This window comes from Alosa alosa, chromosome 14 (genome assembly GCF_017589495.1).
Source record: "Alosa alosa isolate M-15738 ecotype Scorff River chromosome 14, AALO_Geno_1.1, whole genome shotgun sequence".
In the NCBI taxonomy this organism is placed as follows: Eukaryota; Metazoa; Chordata; class Actinopteri; order Clupeiformes; family Clupeidae; genus Alosa; species Alosa alosa.
Window position 1 is genome coordinate 13,764,931 of NC_063202.1, and position 13,714 is coordinate 13,778,644.

The following is a 13,714-nucleotide window of genomic DNA, read 5'->3' on the forward strand; positions in this document are numbered from 1 at the left end:
TTTGCTGTTGTTGCGAGCGAGCGAATAGGCTACTTATATGGGAAATACTTTCAACATGATCAGCTTCAGAAATTAATGGGGTTTCCTTAGCCTGTGCTACACCTTTTTAGTTTTTAGTTTTTAAATTTTAGTTTTTGCGATGTTGACAAACATGCGTAGGACATGGAAGCTCTTGATAGCGCATGCCACTAACGTCTATAAAAAACAATATATTTGGAATAAAACTAGACGGGTACCTTGGATTAGAATAGCTGTTTATTTTTAAACGGCAATTTTCAGCAGCCAGCGGAGGGCATTTAGCCTACTATGCTTCCGGACACTAAATTGCAATGTGAGCGGCAGCCAGCAGGGGAGGATACGTCGGCAGGATTATTTAAAAAGCAACTGCAACTACATTGTGCGTCTGCACTGATTCTGATACCGTGGGGGTATTAATTAAACCGTGGCGGGCCGCCATGCTGAAATAAATGTAGAGGAAACACTGCACACACACACACACCAAACCCTTAATCAAACAGACACACACACACACACACTCAAACAACCTCACTCAAACACACATACATCAGAGGCGATTGTGCTAAGACTACAAAGGAGGCCTCTAATTATCACAAAAAATGTAATCAAACACTACTCTCCTGTGTTTACATTAGGCCTACTATTGCAACACTACTCTCCTGTGTTTATTTTGAGTATGCTAGACCATGTTCAACTTCATGGCTAGTTCGTTCAACAGTAAGTTTTCAATGGTCGTCTATCATCATTGTTTTCTAATACATTGCTCTGACGACACAATCTGTTAAAAAACCCATAGAGGTTCAGCTTCACTGGCCTTTCAATGGCACTTCAGAATGGGCTAATCTCAGTGCAGAAAAGCTACATGTTTATTGGACAAACTCCCCAAAATTGTAATTAAGCCTGGCATCTCAGGGAGTGAATAGGGCAGTGGCATGGCCTGGACACCGAGCCTCTGAGTGATGTCGCGATCGGAGTTGGAGAGTTTTCAAGGTCAGTCCGTGCTTTGCAGTGTTGGCAGGTGAAGTTGAGAGGCAAGCTGCGGCTCAACAATAGTCATTTTCTATTTGTCTTTGCATAAAGCCTACTGTAAATAAAGACTAAATATTGATATATAGTAAATATTATATATATATATATATATATATATATATATATATATATATATATATATATTTGATGGTCTTCCTTGCAAGGAGATTCAGAATAAAACAGCAAAGCAGATAAACGTCCAAAATTGATTATTTAGTCACAGAGAAATAACTCAAGTAGTCTAGGCTACCCAATAGCAGACTTCTTCATTATTTTACTATGCTATTTTCATTCACATTGTACGCGTTAATAAGCCTTTTAAGTTTATTTAGGATGTGGGCTATATGACATGCCGACTTGTCAGGCTGCTATTGTCTGATGTTGTCCTCTGTTAATTTATGAGTGATCCTAGCAAACATGTGGTGCCTGTTGCCTGTAAAAGCACACCTAGATAGATAGATAGATACTTTATTGATCCCTAAGGGGAAATTCAAGATGTTTCCTGCCACCTGGGGGGTATTCCATCATCCTTGCTACACACCTGCCATCTGGGGGGTATTCCATCAACCTTGTGACAGACCTGCTCTCTGGTCGTGACTTCTAGCTCATCCCTACTGCTTTCAATCTCGCATGCCATACTAACCAGTCAGAAAATATCAGCTGCACGCGCACGGCTGAAATACGGCCGCGCTGGCTGGAAAAACTTATTGTACGTAAATTTGCATTCCCTCGCAATGCTTTTGCGTTCCCTCACAATAAATCCCTCGCATTTCTGTGAGTGATTTTTATGTGAGATCTATGTGTGTGTTATGGTTGTATAACTTACTAGATGCCTAAAATTTCCCTTCTGGATGAATAAAATATCTATCTATCTAAATCATAATCATTCACGTCACCTCATGTGGGAATAAGAGGTGGGAAGCTGGGAAAGTGTAGCCTGACGTAGTCATACTCAATTCTAGTCAGAATATGAGTCTGATACTACTCCATTGGGACGTAATTATGGGGCGTGTTTCAACCGATACAGGGGGGGGAATGCCTCTGCACTCAATTGGATAGACCTAACCAATCAGAGCAACAAAATAGCTTACCGTGAGGTGTAGGAAGAAAACACGCGATCCTTCTTCTCCTATATCCCCTCCGTTTTTAAAAATAATTCTCTTGAACAGTGATATGCTACAAACATGTTAAACAGCTGGGAAAGGCTGTCGCAAATCCCTCGAACAGGTGGTCAATCAGAGATTTCAAACGAACGAGGGAACATGTCGCAATGCAACAGCGCTGTTTTCCCTTGATGAAAGTGAAACCACAAGTTTCCCCCACATCTCAACTTTGGCCAAAGTTTTCAGAAATAATAGTTTTCAGTGATACAACCTCATTAAATAATATGAATTTTCCATATGGGGTCTTAAAAGCCATGTATCCTTCTAACCACAGCGTTTTTGTTTCAAACATAAGCCTAATCTATAATGGAACCAGGCGCTTACCTGTCCATTCATCGAGATTTGATTGGTCCGGCCTTATAGGGCTACTACCACAATGAAGCCTGCCAGACCGAACTTCCTGAGTCCTAAGTTCTGGCAAAATGTTAAGCTAGAACATTGAGAAAATGTTCACTTTAAATGTTGCCTTTCATTTATTTAACTGCTGTTGCATCCCTTTGACATGCCATCTCCTTTTCCCTACAACAGATTTTTTTGTTGTATCCATCTTTTTTCCATAGAGAAAATACCAAATATATTATTTCTATATTTGGATTTTTGAGATAGGGCTCCATCTAGCCTGTTAGTCCTCTAAAATGTTATAGAACATTGAGAAAATGTTGAAATGATTTAGAAATGGACAGCAGTAGCTACATATAGAAAATACCAAATATATTATTTATTTATTTTTACCATCGCTTTGGCCCCCTCATGGTGCTGTGCCCCTATGCGCCGCATATAGCGCATACCCACTTTTTGCGCCACTGATGGGGGCGGCCCCTTGCATTCCCAGATGGCATGAATGGATCACATATCTGGCCTATTATGCTGACACGCAAATATCAAGTGCACGTGTGTGTGTGCGTGTTTTCAGTCACCTCAAGCTCATTGTGCAAAGCTGCAGCATCCGCTGAGGTGGAAATCCTCCGGACAAAATCTTCTGTCTTCACACACCTCATCAACACAGCTTCCCAGCACTGCAGGCAAACACACACCTCATCAACACATTCTACCATCACTGTAAGCATACATACACCTCATCAACACATTCTACCATCACTGTAAGCATACACACACCTCAAACACTGTTCCCCAACACTTTTGCACACCTCACATCAACAGTTCTCCAGCACTGTAACACACACCTCACATTAAAGGGACACCAGGCAAGCCTGATGCTTTTTCTCTACTGCTTCTTCGCTGGCTCTGCCATTATACACACGTTTGCAACAATCTCTAGCGTTTCGTTAGCCTGCCTCTGTGCTGTAAACTGATCCTGCTTCGGTCGGCCTGTAGGATACACCGAACTTGCAAGTGGGATATTCTTCCTACAGGCAGTAGGGGCGGGCGAGAGAGCCTTCATTCGCCCCGTAATGAGTCATTTAACCATATACCGACTTACGAAGATGATTAATTAACACGAAAACGTTGCCTGGTGTCCCTTTAACAGTTCTGCAACACTGTAACACACACACACACACACACACACGTCTGAGGTATCACTGTATTCCTCAACAAATCGCCAACACTTCCTGATCTATTGGATTAGTTCTACCCGTTAATGTGTTCATCAACTTCGTTCTAGTATCTCATGCGTTATTTACTACTACTGTCTTAATGGTTAACGTTAGCTATACCATGTTATGACTTAACGTTAACTTAGTTAACTTCCATTGTGGCTTCTTTGTTCACTTCTGAATTTAATGTTACTCAACTTCAATTCTAGTTTATGTAAGTTAACGTTTAGTTAACGTTAGCAATCTACAGGCAACGTTCGTAACTTAATGTTAGCTGTAGTACACGGCCTGTAAAGCTAAGACAACGTTAGCTATGCTCGCAACTGGACATTGACGTTGACATTATTCTTACCGTGTAGAAAGCCTTGTTATTTAATGTCAGTCTATGGGTATGTTAAGTCGCTACAAACTGTAACTAGCGTTAACGTTAATCTCTGTCCGCTAAATGTCCTTCGGTAAAGGTCTGTGAACCAGTACACTCAAACCGAAGCGAACAGACTGGTCCTTGCTTCTTGTAGTGTTGTCAAAACGCCTGTCAGAGAAATGGCGCTCGTTATTTAAAACAAACGCAAAGGCAGACGGGAAAGAACCAGGAAACAACGTCTTTGACACCGATGAATTTTGGGTAGCGTAGTTTAGTGAGGAAGTGTGGTCTGATTCAAGAAGCCTAGTCGTCGTATGTCTTCGACGGATATTTGTCGATATCATGTGTAAACCATCGCCAAAGAAATTACATTTTTAGGAAATTAAATTCAAGATTTATAAATTATGACTTTCATCAAATACATGCTCGAGGACGGAAACGCTGAGCGATCTAACATTAACAGGATTGCAATCTCTGTAATGAAAATGCGTTTAGATCGGACCCTGAATCATGTAACGACATTGATAAATGAAGCATACGTTTTGCTGCTGCAAATTTCTACGTTTTTCTGGGCCTCTCATAATGCTACACAGAAGCTGGATTAACAGGATCATATCGTGTGCTGCATAAGGGTCGAGGACTTGTAAAAGGGTAGGCTATGGGCAGCTCTTTCCTATGTTGTGTTGTTTCACAAGGTCAGTGTGGAGGATTTTAGAAATAAAGTGACCTGACAACTTCTTCAAAGTGAGATTTTAAAAGTCAACAGAAGTAAGTAATACCACCTCCTCTTTGGTAACTTAACAATTTGCTGTAGATTTATGCACTGAGTCAGTGTCGCCCTCTGGTGGCTATATGCTTTACACTGATACATGTCCTCAGTCACCCATAATAACTATTAACTGTCATGATAACTTGGGTAAGGGGATAAAATCTATTATTTTGAACGTATGTTCAAATGGGGAAACAATGCAGCAAACAAGCATTTCTATTATTTCATACATTTAAAGGCACAGGAAGTTAATAATATTAAAATATTATTCTTAATAAACAATAAAAAAGGCACAGGAAGTTGCATTTGTTTGTGTTTATGTTTACATTCATTAGCAGACATTTTTCAGCAAAAAACATTATTCATTATATTATAACCAAGGACCAAACCAAACACACCAGAGAGGTAGCTCACCCTATCCCCAGTATTCCATTCAGGGTCTCGTTTTTGTTTGTGGGCAGGCTTTATCAACAGTAGGACATGTCTTTCATTAGAGAGTATAGCCTAATTTAGATTGCCATTGTCATTATCAAGGTGATAAGCTGTGAAAGCTTTGTGTGGGAAGCGAACCTGAGAAAACACACGATTGCTATGCCGTGGTGGTGCTACATGTTACACCATCACAGAACGCATGAGTCAGAGTAGCAACATTACTACCACACGCCTAAAGTTCATATTTTCAGTTCTTCAAAAGTTTCAACTTCTATTTTTCACGTTGTAGGCAACAGGTGATGGAACATGAAAGCACAGGTTGACAGAACTGTCTTTTGGGACATCAGAGTTTTCCGACTGATGTTTTTTTTGCAGCACAGCTTAATTAAGCTTGAAAGTTAACAGGCTACGGACCAGGCTAGTTGTGTGGCATAAATTCCCAGTTTTCAAGCCGGGATTCACATAAACCACACTATTGGAACAGAACTCTCACTAAAATTAGCGAGACTTACCGAAATAAGACAGGTTTGGCCTTTAGCGAGGTTTATGGAATACCCCCCTGGGCTGCCTATAGAGACCGTTTTTTTTTTTACAGTGAACTCACGGAATGGGCAGCTAGTGATTGTGAGATGATTGCTGAATGTGACAAAAATTTTAAGAGTTTGAAATCGCATAATATCCCTGACTGACACCTTTAAAACCTCTTAGGCTATATCTTGTGCTTCCTGTTATACATATTTTCTTTCTAGCTTCCTGTCTGGTGACAGCTGCGTTCTCTCCTGGTCAGGTGTGAGGGATGGTGGAGCCCATGCAGACGCTGGCTGGGCGGCGGCCCTGTGGGCGTGAACGACTGTGGAAGGCGCCAGCGTGTCGGAGCGTGGCGGTGCTACCGTTCCGCTGCCCGCGCTGTGGGGAGAGCACGCGCTTCCGCAGCCTGACCGCTCTCCGGACTCACCTGCAGTTCAGCCACACCTTCTCCACACCACCTGTGTCCAGAGCTCCGCCCATCTCCATGCCCCCCAGCCCAGAAGATGATAGGCCTGCCTTCCTAGAGCTACACCCCGCCCCCACACCCTTAACCACAGCAGCAAAGGCCCATCCCCCTCCCTCCCCATTGGATCACACCTATGGGGGCGTGTCTATGGAGGCGGGGCTACAGGTGCGTCTGTGGGTGGCTCTGAAGAGGGCAGAGCAGCAGCTGCAGTCTGAGCATGCTCAGTGCCCCCTGCTGTTAGAGGAGCAACACAGGCTCAGCAGGCAGGTCCACTCCGCTGCCATGGTGATCGCATCACTACGACAACAGCTGGCCACCTCACAGCACCAGCTGAAGCAGCGAGAGAGGTGTACCCCCACACACACACACACTCGCACATACACACACTCACACACATGCACACACACTCACACATACACACTCTCACATCCACGCACACACACAAACACAAACTCACACATGCACGCTCACACACAAACACACAAATGCACAAACACACTCACACCCACGCACACTCACAAACACACACTCACACACATGCGCACACACACACTCGCAAGAGTTTTGCTGGTCTAGCAGGTCAACCATCATAGGGTGGTCAAACAAGCTGGTTAACAAGCTGGTCAACCAGCAAACCACATTAAGCTGGTAAGTCTGTTTTTTTCAGCAGGGGTGTCTCCTCTCTTTAAATGTCTGTGTATGTTTCTGCTGTGTGTGTATGTGTGTCCTACAGTGAGGTCTTGGGTATGCAGAGCTGGCTGGCATTAGCTGCTCAGCATGAGATGTGCAGTAAGGAGACACTGAGGAGCTTCATAGAGACTCTGCTGCAGCGCCTCCATGTGGCAGAAAGCTGCGCTAACAGGAGACCCTGAGGAGCTTCATAGAGACTCTGCAGCGCCCTGATCTCCACTGGGTCCGACTGCTGCAGCGCCGCGCCCTGATCTTCTCTGTGGTGTCCAATAACTGTGCTGTAGAATTATAACTGTGCTGTAGGAATGTGACTGTGCTATAAGATTAGAACTGTGCAGTAGGGTTATAACTGTGCTGTAGGATTATAACTGTGCTGTAGGATTATAACTGTGCTATAGGATTATAACTGTGCTGTAGGATTATGGGCCATATTGTGCACCCTGGCACATGGCGCAAAACTCGTTTTCCACCCGGCACAAAGTATATTTTCTTATTTTGCACGATTATTTTTTTAACAATGCGCCCATTATAACTGTGCTGTAGGGTTATAACTGTGCTGTAGGATTATAACTGTGCTGTAGGAATGTGACTGTGCTATAGGGTTATAACTGTGCTGTAGGATTATAACTGTGCTATAGGATTATAACTGTGCTGTAGGGATAAGACTGTGCTGTAGGATTATAACTATAACAGCGGCAGCCGTGGCCTACTGGTTAGCACTTCGGACTTGTAACTTGAGGGTTGCCGGTTCGAACCCCGACCAGTAGCCACGGCTGAAGTGCCCTTGAGCAAGGCACCTAACCCCTCACTGCTCCCTGAGCGCCGCTGTTGTTGCAGGCAGCTCACTGCGCCGGGATTAGTGTGTGCTTCACTTCACTGTGTGCTGAGTGTGTTTCACTAATTCACGGATTGGGATAAATGCAGAGACCAAATTTCCCTCACGGGATCAAAAGAGTATTGTAGCGTCGGTGGATGTTCATGTCTAACGTTGAATGAGTGTCTCCCAGAATGCAGTGTGAGTGAATGCTATAATGTGTAATGTCGGTTATAATAGTTGTAGTTAAGTTTACCATGTTGTGTATTTGTTAGCGTGTTAGTCTCTTTGGTTGTACCTCCTGTGCTTATCCTCCTGTTGATGTGTGTGGTAAACCCTTATTGTGTGTTACATGTGCGGCTGAGACTACCCCTGTGTTGCCCAATGTAGTTATCCTAGTATGTCTGATTGTGTCTGAGTCTTCCTGTTCCAATAAATGGCCGTCCTGGCCAAAGGTGAATCTTGTCTGAGGGAGAGATCGTTACAGTATATATACTTATACTTATATATGACTCACACAGCAGGTCAGATGTCACAACCAAATTTAAACTAGTTTAGATTATATAATGTTAGGATATGTCTGATTAACACCTACAGTACTGATGTCATACTATTTAGCCCCTCTCCTTTCCTTCCCTTTATCCCTTTATTCTGACAGAACAGGGATGGAGCACATAGCTCATGGCATAGAGAACAAAATGATTCAGACGGAAAGATTCCCATGGGTGATTCCCATACTGCTGATATATAAAAAATGTCCATGGATGATTCCCATACTGCTGATATATTCTGGAACAAAGTTTGTATATAATTTATATTTTAATAGAGCATTTTCACAGCATGGCGGCGATATTTACTCATATTTTCACTGGTCGGTAATGTTCTCACTAGCCAGTTTCCACTCATTGTCAGTGCCATGTAATTCTGTCAGTCTTGTTTCCAGTGTCACTCTTTTCCATAACTGCTGTCATATTTCCAGCGCCTATATAGTTTCCGGTGAGTTGGTCTGGCCAGCTACAGTACTATTAGTGACAGAGGCTGTAGGTGCATTCACATATCAGAGAGAATTTATTTTATTAGACTCTTTTACACATAAAGGCCCTTTCACTCTGTTCCTAAAGGGTTTCCAGTGTAAACGTTCAAAATCAACTCAGATATTTTGAAATGAAAACAAATAGTTGGCCGTTAGCTTAATGATGTTTTCTGTGCCACCAGAAATTCCTTAGGAACATACATGTTTGTTTATACAGTTGAAAAGGTCTATAGATATGGGTCCGTTTAGTAGGCTTTTTTCCCTATGTTGATGTTTAGACCAATCTTTAATATCAATGAATGCTTGTAAACTGCTTTACTGTTCTTTAATTATTAAATACTAAATTAATACTGGTGAAAACTGTTCCCTCTCTATCAAAAGAGTGGGTCTGATATGCGTACAGATAACAATATATACAACTAAATAAAAACAAAACATTTGACTCACATGCAAATATAGTGTATTTGCGTGTGAATATTTAAGTATTTTTGAGTATAAATTGAGGCTGCAGAGGGGTTGTCTGCAAGCATGCAAGCATGCCTCACACATCACAAGGCTCTGCTAGGTTGTGTGTGTGTGTGTGTGTGTGTGTCCGCGTGCGTCTGAGTACATCTGCGGTCACAATGGAAAAAACTGAGCCTTGAGGATATTTATCGCCCCCTCCTGGAGACTGACGGTAGAAGCACACAATTGTAGCCTACCAAAGCCTCTAACTCGACCCTGGCCGGAAAAAAAACCTGGCCAGGTTTTAACCACAGGAGGGCAGCCGTGACTAAGATACAATCTTCAACCCTCAGTAATGTGAAGACGTGAACACAATGACATTTAACGCATTGCCAAGATCACTTGCGGGCACTGGCAAAACTATCCAAAAGGATCACACTGACCTTCCAACTGCTGTTAAATTTCCCCATACATTCCGCATTAAGGACTTTTCGCTGACATGCCTTTCTGCGAACACTGATAGCCGAAACGCTTGCTTTGTCATCTGTTTTGGAGTTCTGGCGAAAGATTCCACCATCTAGCGAGCCTCCATTTTTTTCTGGATATTTAATGACAGTCATAAACTTGAATAATTGGGTTGTTTTCTGTTAAAAGTATTTTTTTCACTGTGCTCATCTTTGAAACAACATTGTGAATATGACTGGCAATGAGGCCAGCCCACTTTTAAACTCTTCTAACAGGTGCTGCTGACCACGCGAGTGTGTCCTGTAGGCTAAGTGATGCGTGTCTGACTCTGACAGTGAAAGACTGCAAACATCACCAGCACAAATTGTGTCGGGAATCCTCACCAGGTATCAGACCATAGGCCTACCCTCATTCTTTCATTTAAGTGGTAAAACTATCCTAGATAGATAGATAGATAGATAGATAGATAGATAGATAGATGGTAGGTAAGTAGGTACTTTATTCATCCAGAGGGACATTTTAGACTTGCAAAATTCAAAGGACGCACATATTTCCACATCTGTGGTAGGCCCTATATTTCTGAAGGTGAAATAAATTATTTGTCTGCTAAAAAACAATTTTCTTTAATATAACTTCTCTTGATTAACTTTATGTAGAAGAACGGTGGTAGCGCAGTGGTTAGGAGCTGGACTAGCAGGCAATAGCCTGATTATGGGTGTTGTGCTATTGGGCAAGACACTTACAGTAACAACGAGTTGATACGGGGACAATAGCCCTTGTATGACTTATGTACGTCACTTTGGATAAAAGGTGTCTGCTAAATGAATACATGTAAATGTAAATGTTGAACACCTGCGGTAGTTGATTGGAGTGTGGACCTGGACTGTAGTAGCCTAGGCCTACTAACGATTCTCAGTATTTAATCAGGGCTTTGACTGGACCTTATAAAATATTCCTTTTTGAAGTCACTGATGTTACTTTAGCCTGGGTAATCTATAAGGCCACACAGTGACAAGGGTGTGGCAAACACAGTGCCCTGGAACTTTCTCCCACAAAAAAAAAAATCTCCCATAGTTTTAGAAAATACATCCATGGGCTCTTATCTAACCTCAGACCAATTCTCAGCTAATTCAAATACACTCTCAAATTGGTCTCAAATTCCCAGGCTTGTTGCAGTCTTGGGCGTAATTTGTAACCCCACAGCCTTATAGTTTCACAGCAGATTGCAATTGTTTTTGTTCTGATATTGGATTGAATCTATTTTCCTAAAAAGTTTCCCAGTTCTTACAGATAAGAAATGTCCCCACAGCAACCATGCTGTAGCCTATTGCACAATTGTCAGTGCTAAATGTGCACTTTGAGGTCAGAAAGCAGCCTCCACACTCTAAACAATTCTACAGTAAGTTATTTTTTATTTACGCTGCACTGTAAAAAATACAACTTGCCTTTAGTACTGGCAAATAACTTTTCTGACTAAACAGTACTCAAATAATCAAATAGTGTAGTAAAACTCATTATAACAAGTTTTTACAACTAATTTGGGAAATTCACCTAACAAACTTAAGAAACTGAGTTGACTCAACTTGCATAATTAAGTATCTATAAGAGAGAAGTTTCCCAAAGTTCACTGAACTTCTTAGTCAAGTTGGCGCCGGCGCGCATTGTTTCCCAATGTATCAAGGCTAACTGTGGGCTGCAGATTGAATTTGTCAGGAGGACAGAAGCCAGTCACCTTCCTACCTGTATGCAGCGTGGAGCAAATGACAACAGCATTGTCAAAGGTAAAGTAAGGCATTTAGTTTTATCCAATATCCAATTGTTATGATAGTCAGTCTTTCTCGGTGTCGTGTTGCTTTAGCTAAGCTTGCTGATCTGACTGCCCACATTCCGTTAGCAGCTATCACTAGCTAACGTTAGTGATGTCTAGTTATGACTGTGAATGGTAAAAGCTTGCAATGTTCTGGGAAGACATAACCGGTAATGCTGAACAAGGATGTTCCTAAAACATTCACTTTCAGGAACAATTTTGTGTAAAATGGATATCAGCAAGGAACGTTCTTGAAATAGTGTGGTGTTGTTGAAATAGTGGCTATTAGGCTAAGCTAGCCTGCTAGCTAATCTTAGTAGCTTAATTCCACAACTAGTGATAGCCAGAAGCTGCTACAGCTCAATTATCAGTATAATTGTCTGGTTAGCTATTTCCCTGTTTTGCTGAAAACATGTATGTTCCTAAAATATTCACCTTTATAGAAAGACCTTTGTATTGATGCCAGCGAGGATAGCTAGCTCACTGTGGAGTAAGCTAAACCCCCTGATTAAAACCTTACTCCCTCCCAAAGTTTTTAGCAATGTCTTGCAACTGCTGCTACTCGATCTGCAGAGGCGCTGCATATAGGTTGAAAAATTAAATGGAAATGTAATTTTTAATGCAACATATGTCAATAGAATGCAGGCACATAAAACAATGGCAACCCCACATTACCATCGAGGCCCTCCCTTAAAATGCTTGATCAGAGCCAACAAATGGACAAGTTATAGCTTCATCACTACGTAAATGTCCTCCAAGATGTTTAAAAGTCCACTGCACTACAAACCTATATAAAAATAATAATTTTCTACTCTTGTTTGTTGTTGCAGGAGTGTCCATTTTCTCACCCGGATGTAGAGACCCTCCTGACCCATTACAGGCTTCATAACGGTCACCAGGGAAAAAGCTGGCTCTGCCTCCACCCCAAGTGCATGTGCATCTTTAAGACTTCAGGTAAGCTTACATTAAAATTTAATTTGGCACGGTACCATGCAAAAGACAAATCACCTCAGGTCGAAACTACATTCAGTTGTCAATCGTGTACATTCCAATGTGATTGTAGTGCAGTGGACTTTTAAACATCTTGGAGGACATTTACGCCGTGGTGAAGCTATAACTTGTCCATTTGTAGGCTGCACCATAGCATTGGCAATGTACAAACTTTGCGACACAAAAAGTAGGGAAGCACAAACACTTCACATTTAGGAACTCGAAAATGCAGTAGGTGCACCAGTTAATGATGAACTCAACGTGTTTTAAAATGTATGCAAATTATCGATATTTTATTAGATACTGCCTAATTTGCATATGTAAAGACTAAATTACAGAAAACTTGTAATACATTATTTTCTCATATTAATGTAAGTAATCTACTGGGAAAGTTTCATAGTGATATCTGCTAGTTAAAAATGTTACCCTATTCACTAGTGTCTCAGCCTTAAGTAAAAAGAATTAAGAAGACATCTGAGCTGCACCATTCATGGAGAACCATTGTCTTTTAATTTATTTTTTTTGCAAATTTAGTGATGTAGTTCTGTGCTTTTCCACCAAGGATGCAGATGCTGAGGAGGACTAGAGGCATGAAAATTGGAATCTTGACCGTCATTGAAGACGACCTCGCCATGAAAGCACCAGACACTGTTACCAATATCGCCATCGTCCTGGAAGAGACTGTTGTTCTACAGGACATCAAGGATCTTCCATCTGCACTGGCCTACCTATGCGGACTCCTGCACGACATGGGGTGCCAATACTTATGACCCCTGTATTTTAAGGAAGAACTTTTATTTATTTATGATACATTATTCATTCACAAAGAAAATTGGTGTCCTTAAATGTTGGATTTTCCCTCATTTTTAACTTAAGGCATTAAGATCAATTTCTAAAAGATGATTTAATATTCCTCTTTTTAGTCAGCGTTAGCAGAGGTGCCAGTAATTCTGGAGGGTACTGTAGGTCAGGGGTGTTCAAACTGGCTAAAAATAAAAACATTGTTAGATCTATTTGGATTTTTGAGTTGTTATTTAGACTTGTTTTTTCTTGTTAGAGTCAATGTATTAGTTGGAATTGATATATTTTTCAAGTTGGGAGCATTTGTTGATTCAACTTGATTATCTAAGTTATTTACTGTCAAGT

At 41.5% G+C, this 13,714-nt stretch overlaps 2 protein-coding genes and 1 long non-coding RNA gene across 6 annotated transcripts in view; 2 read left to right on the forward strand and 1 right to left on the reverse strand.

Annotated features, from left to right (window-relative positions):
* espl1 (extra spindle pole bodies like 1, separase) overlaps window positions 1-4,312 on the reverse strand; it is a 57,045-nt gene extending 52,733 nt beyond the window's left edge. Inside the window, exons 1-2 of the mRNA XM_048263729.1 lie at window positions 4,119-4,312; window positions 3,128-3,226 (exon numbers count right to left, since the gene is read on the reverse strand). Of these exons, the coding sequence (XP_048119686.1) occupies window positions 3,128-3,208 (81 nt within the window). The 5' untranslated portion in view covers window positions 3,209-3,226; window positions 4,119-4,312. The remainder of the gene's footprint in view (window positions 1-3,127; window positions 3,227-4,118) is intronic.
* Window positions 4,313-4,412: 100 nt separating this feature from the next.
* On the forward strand, window positions 4,413-7,824 carry znf365 (zinc finger protein 365). 4 transcript variants are annotated; one of them, XM_048263748.1, is made up of 3 exons: window positions 4,413-4,898; window positions 6,081-6,672; window positions 7,059-7,824. In XM_048263748.1, exons 2-3 carry the CDS (start codon window positions 6,128-6,130, stop codon window positions 7,195-7,197), a joined length of 684 nt encoding a protein of 227 aa, XP_048119705.1. In that variant the 5' UTR covers window positions 4,413-4,898; window positions 6,081-6,127; the 3' UTR covers window positions 7,198-7,824. The 4 variants fall into 4 exon arrangements, with proteins under 4 accessions (XP_048119705.1, XP_048119706.1, XP_048119708.1 ...); XM_048263749.1 differs by having other exon boundaries at window positions 6,119-6,672; XM_048263751.1 differs by having other exon boundaries at window positions 4,413-4,781.
* A 3,682-nt stretch (window positions 7,825-11,506) lies between these two features.
* Window positions 11,507-13,395, forward strand: LOC125307684. Its single transcript, XR_007195752.1, has 3 exons — window positions 11,507-11,552; window positions 12,409-12,532; window positions 13,131-13,395. It is a non-coding gene; the product is annotated as an uncharacterized LOC125307684 (long non-coding RNA).
* Window positions 13,396-13,714: the final 319 nt, after the last annotated feature.

Coding starts and splice junctions, on each gene's coding strand:
- znf365 (XM_048263748.1), top strand. CDS start 6,128: ATGGTGGAGCCCATGCAGACGCTGGCTGGGCGGCGGCCCTGTGGGCGT. Junction 6,673..7,058: donor CAGCTGAAGCAGCGAGAGAG/GTGTACCCCCAC, acceptor TGTGTCCTACAG/TGAGGTCTTGGGTATGCAGA.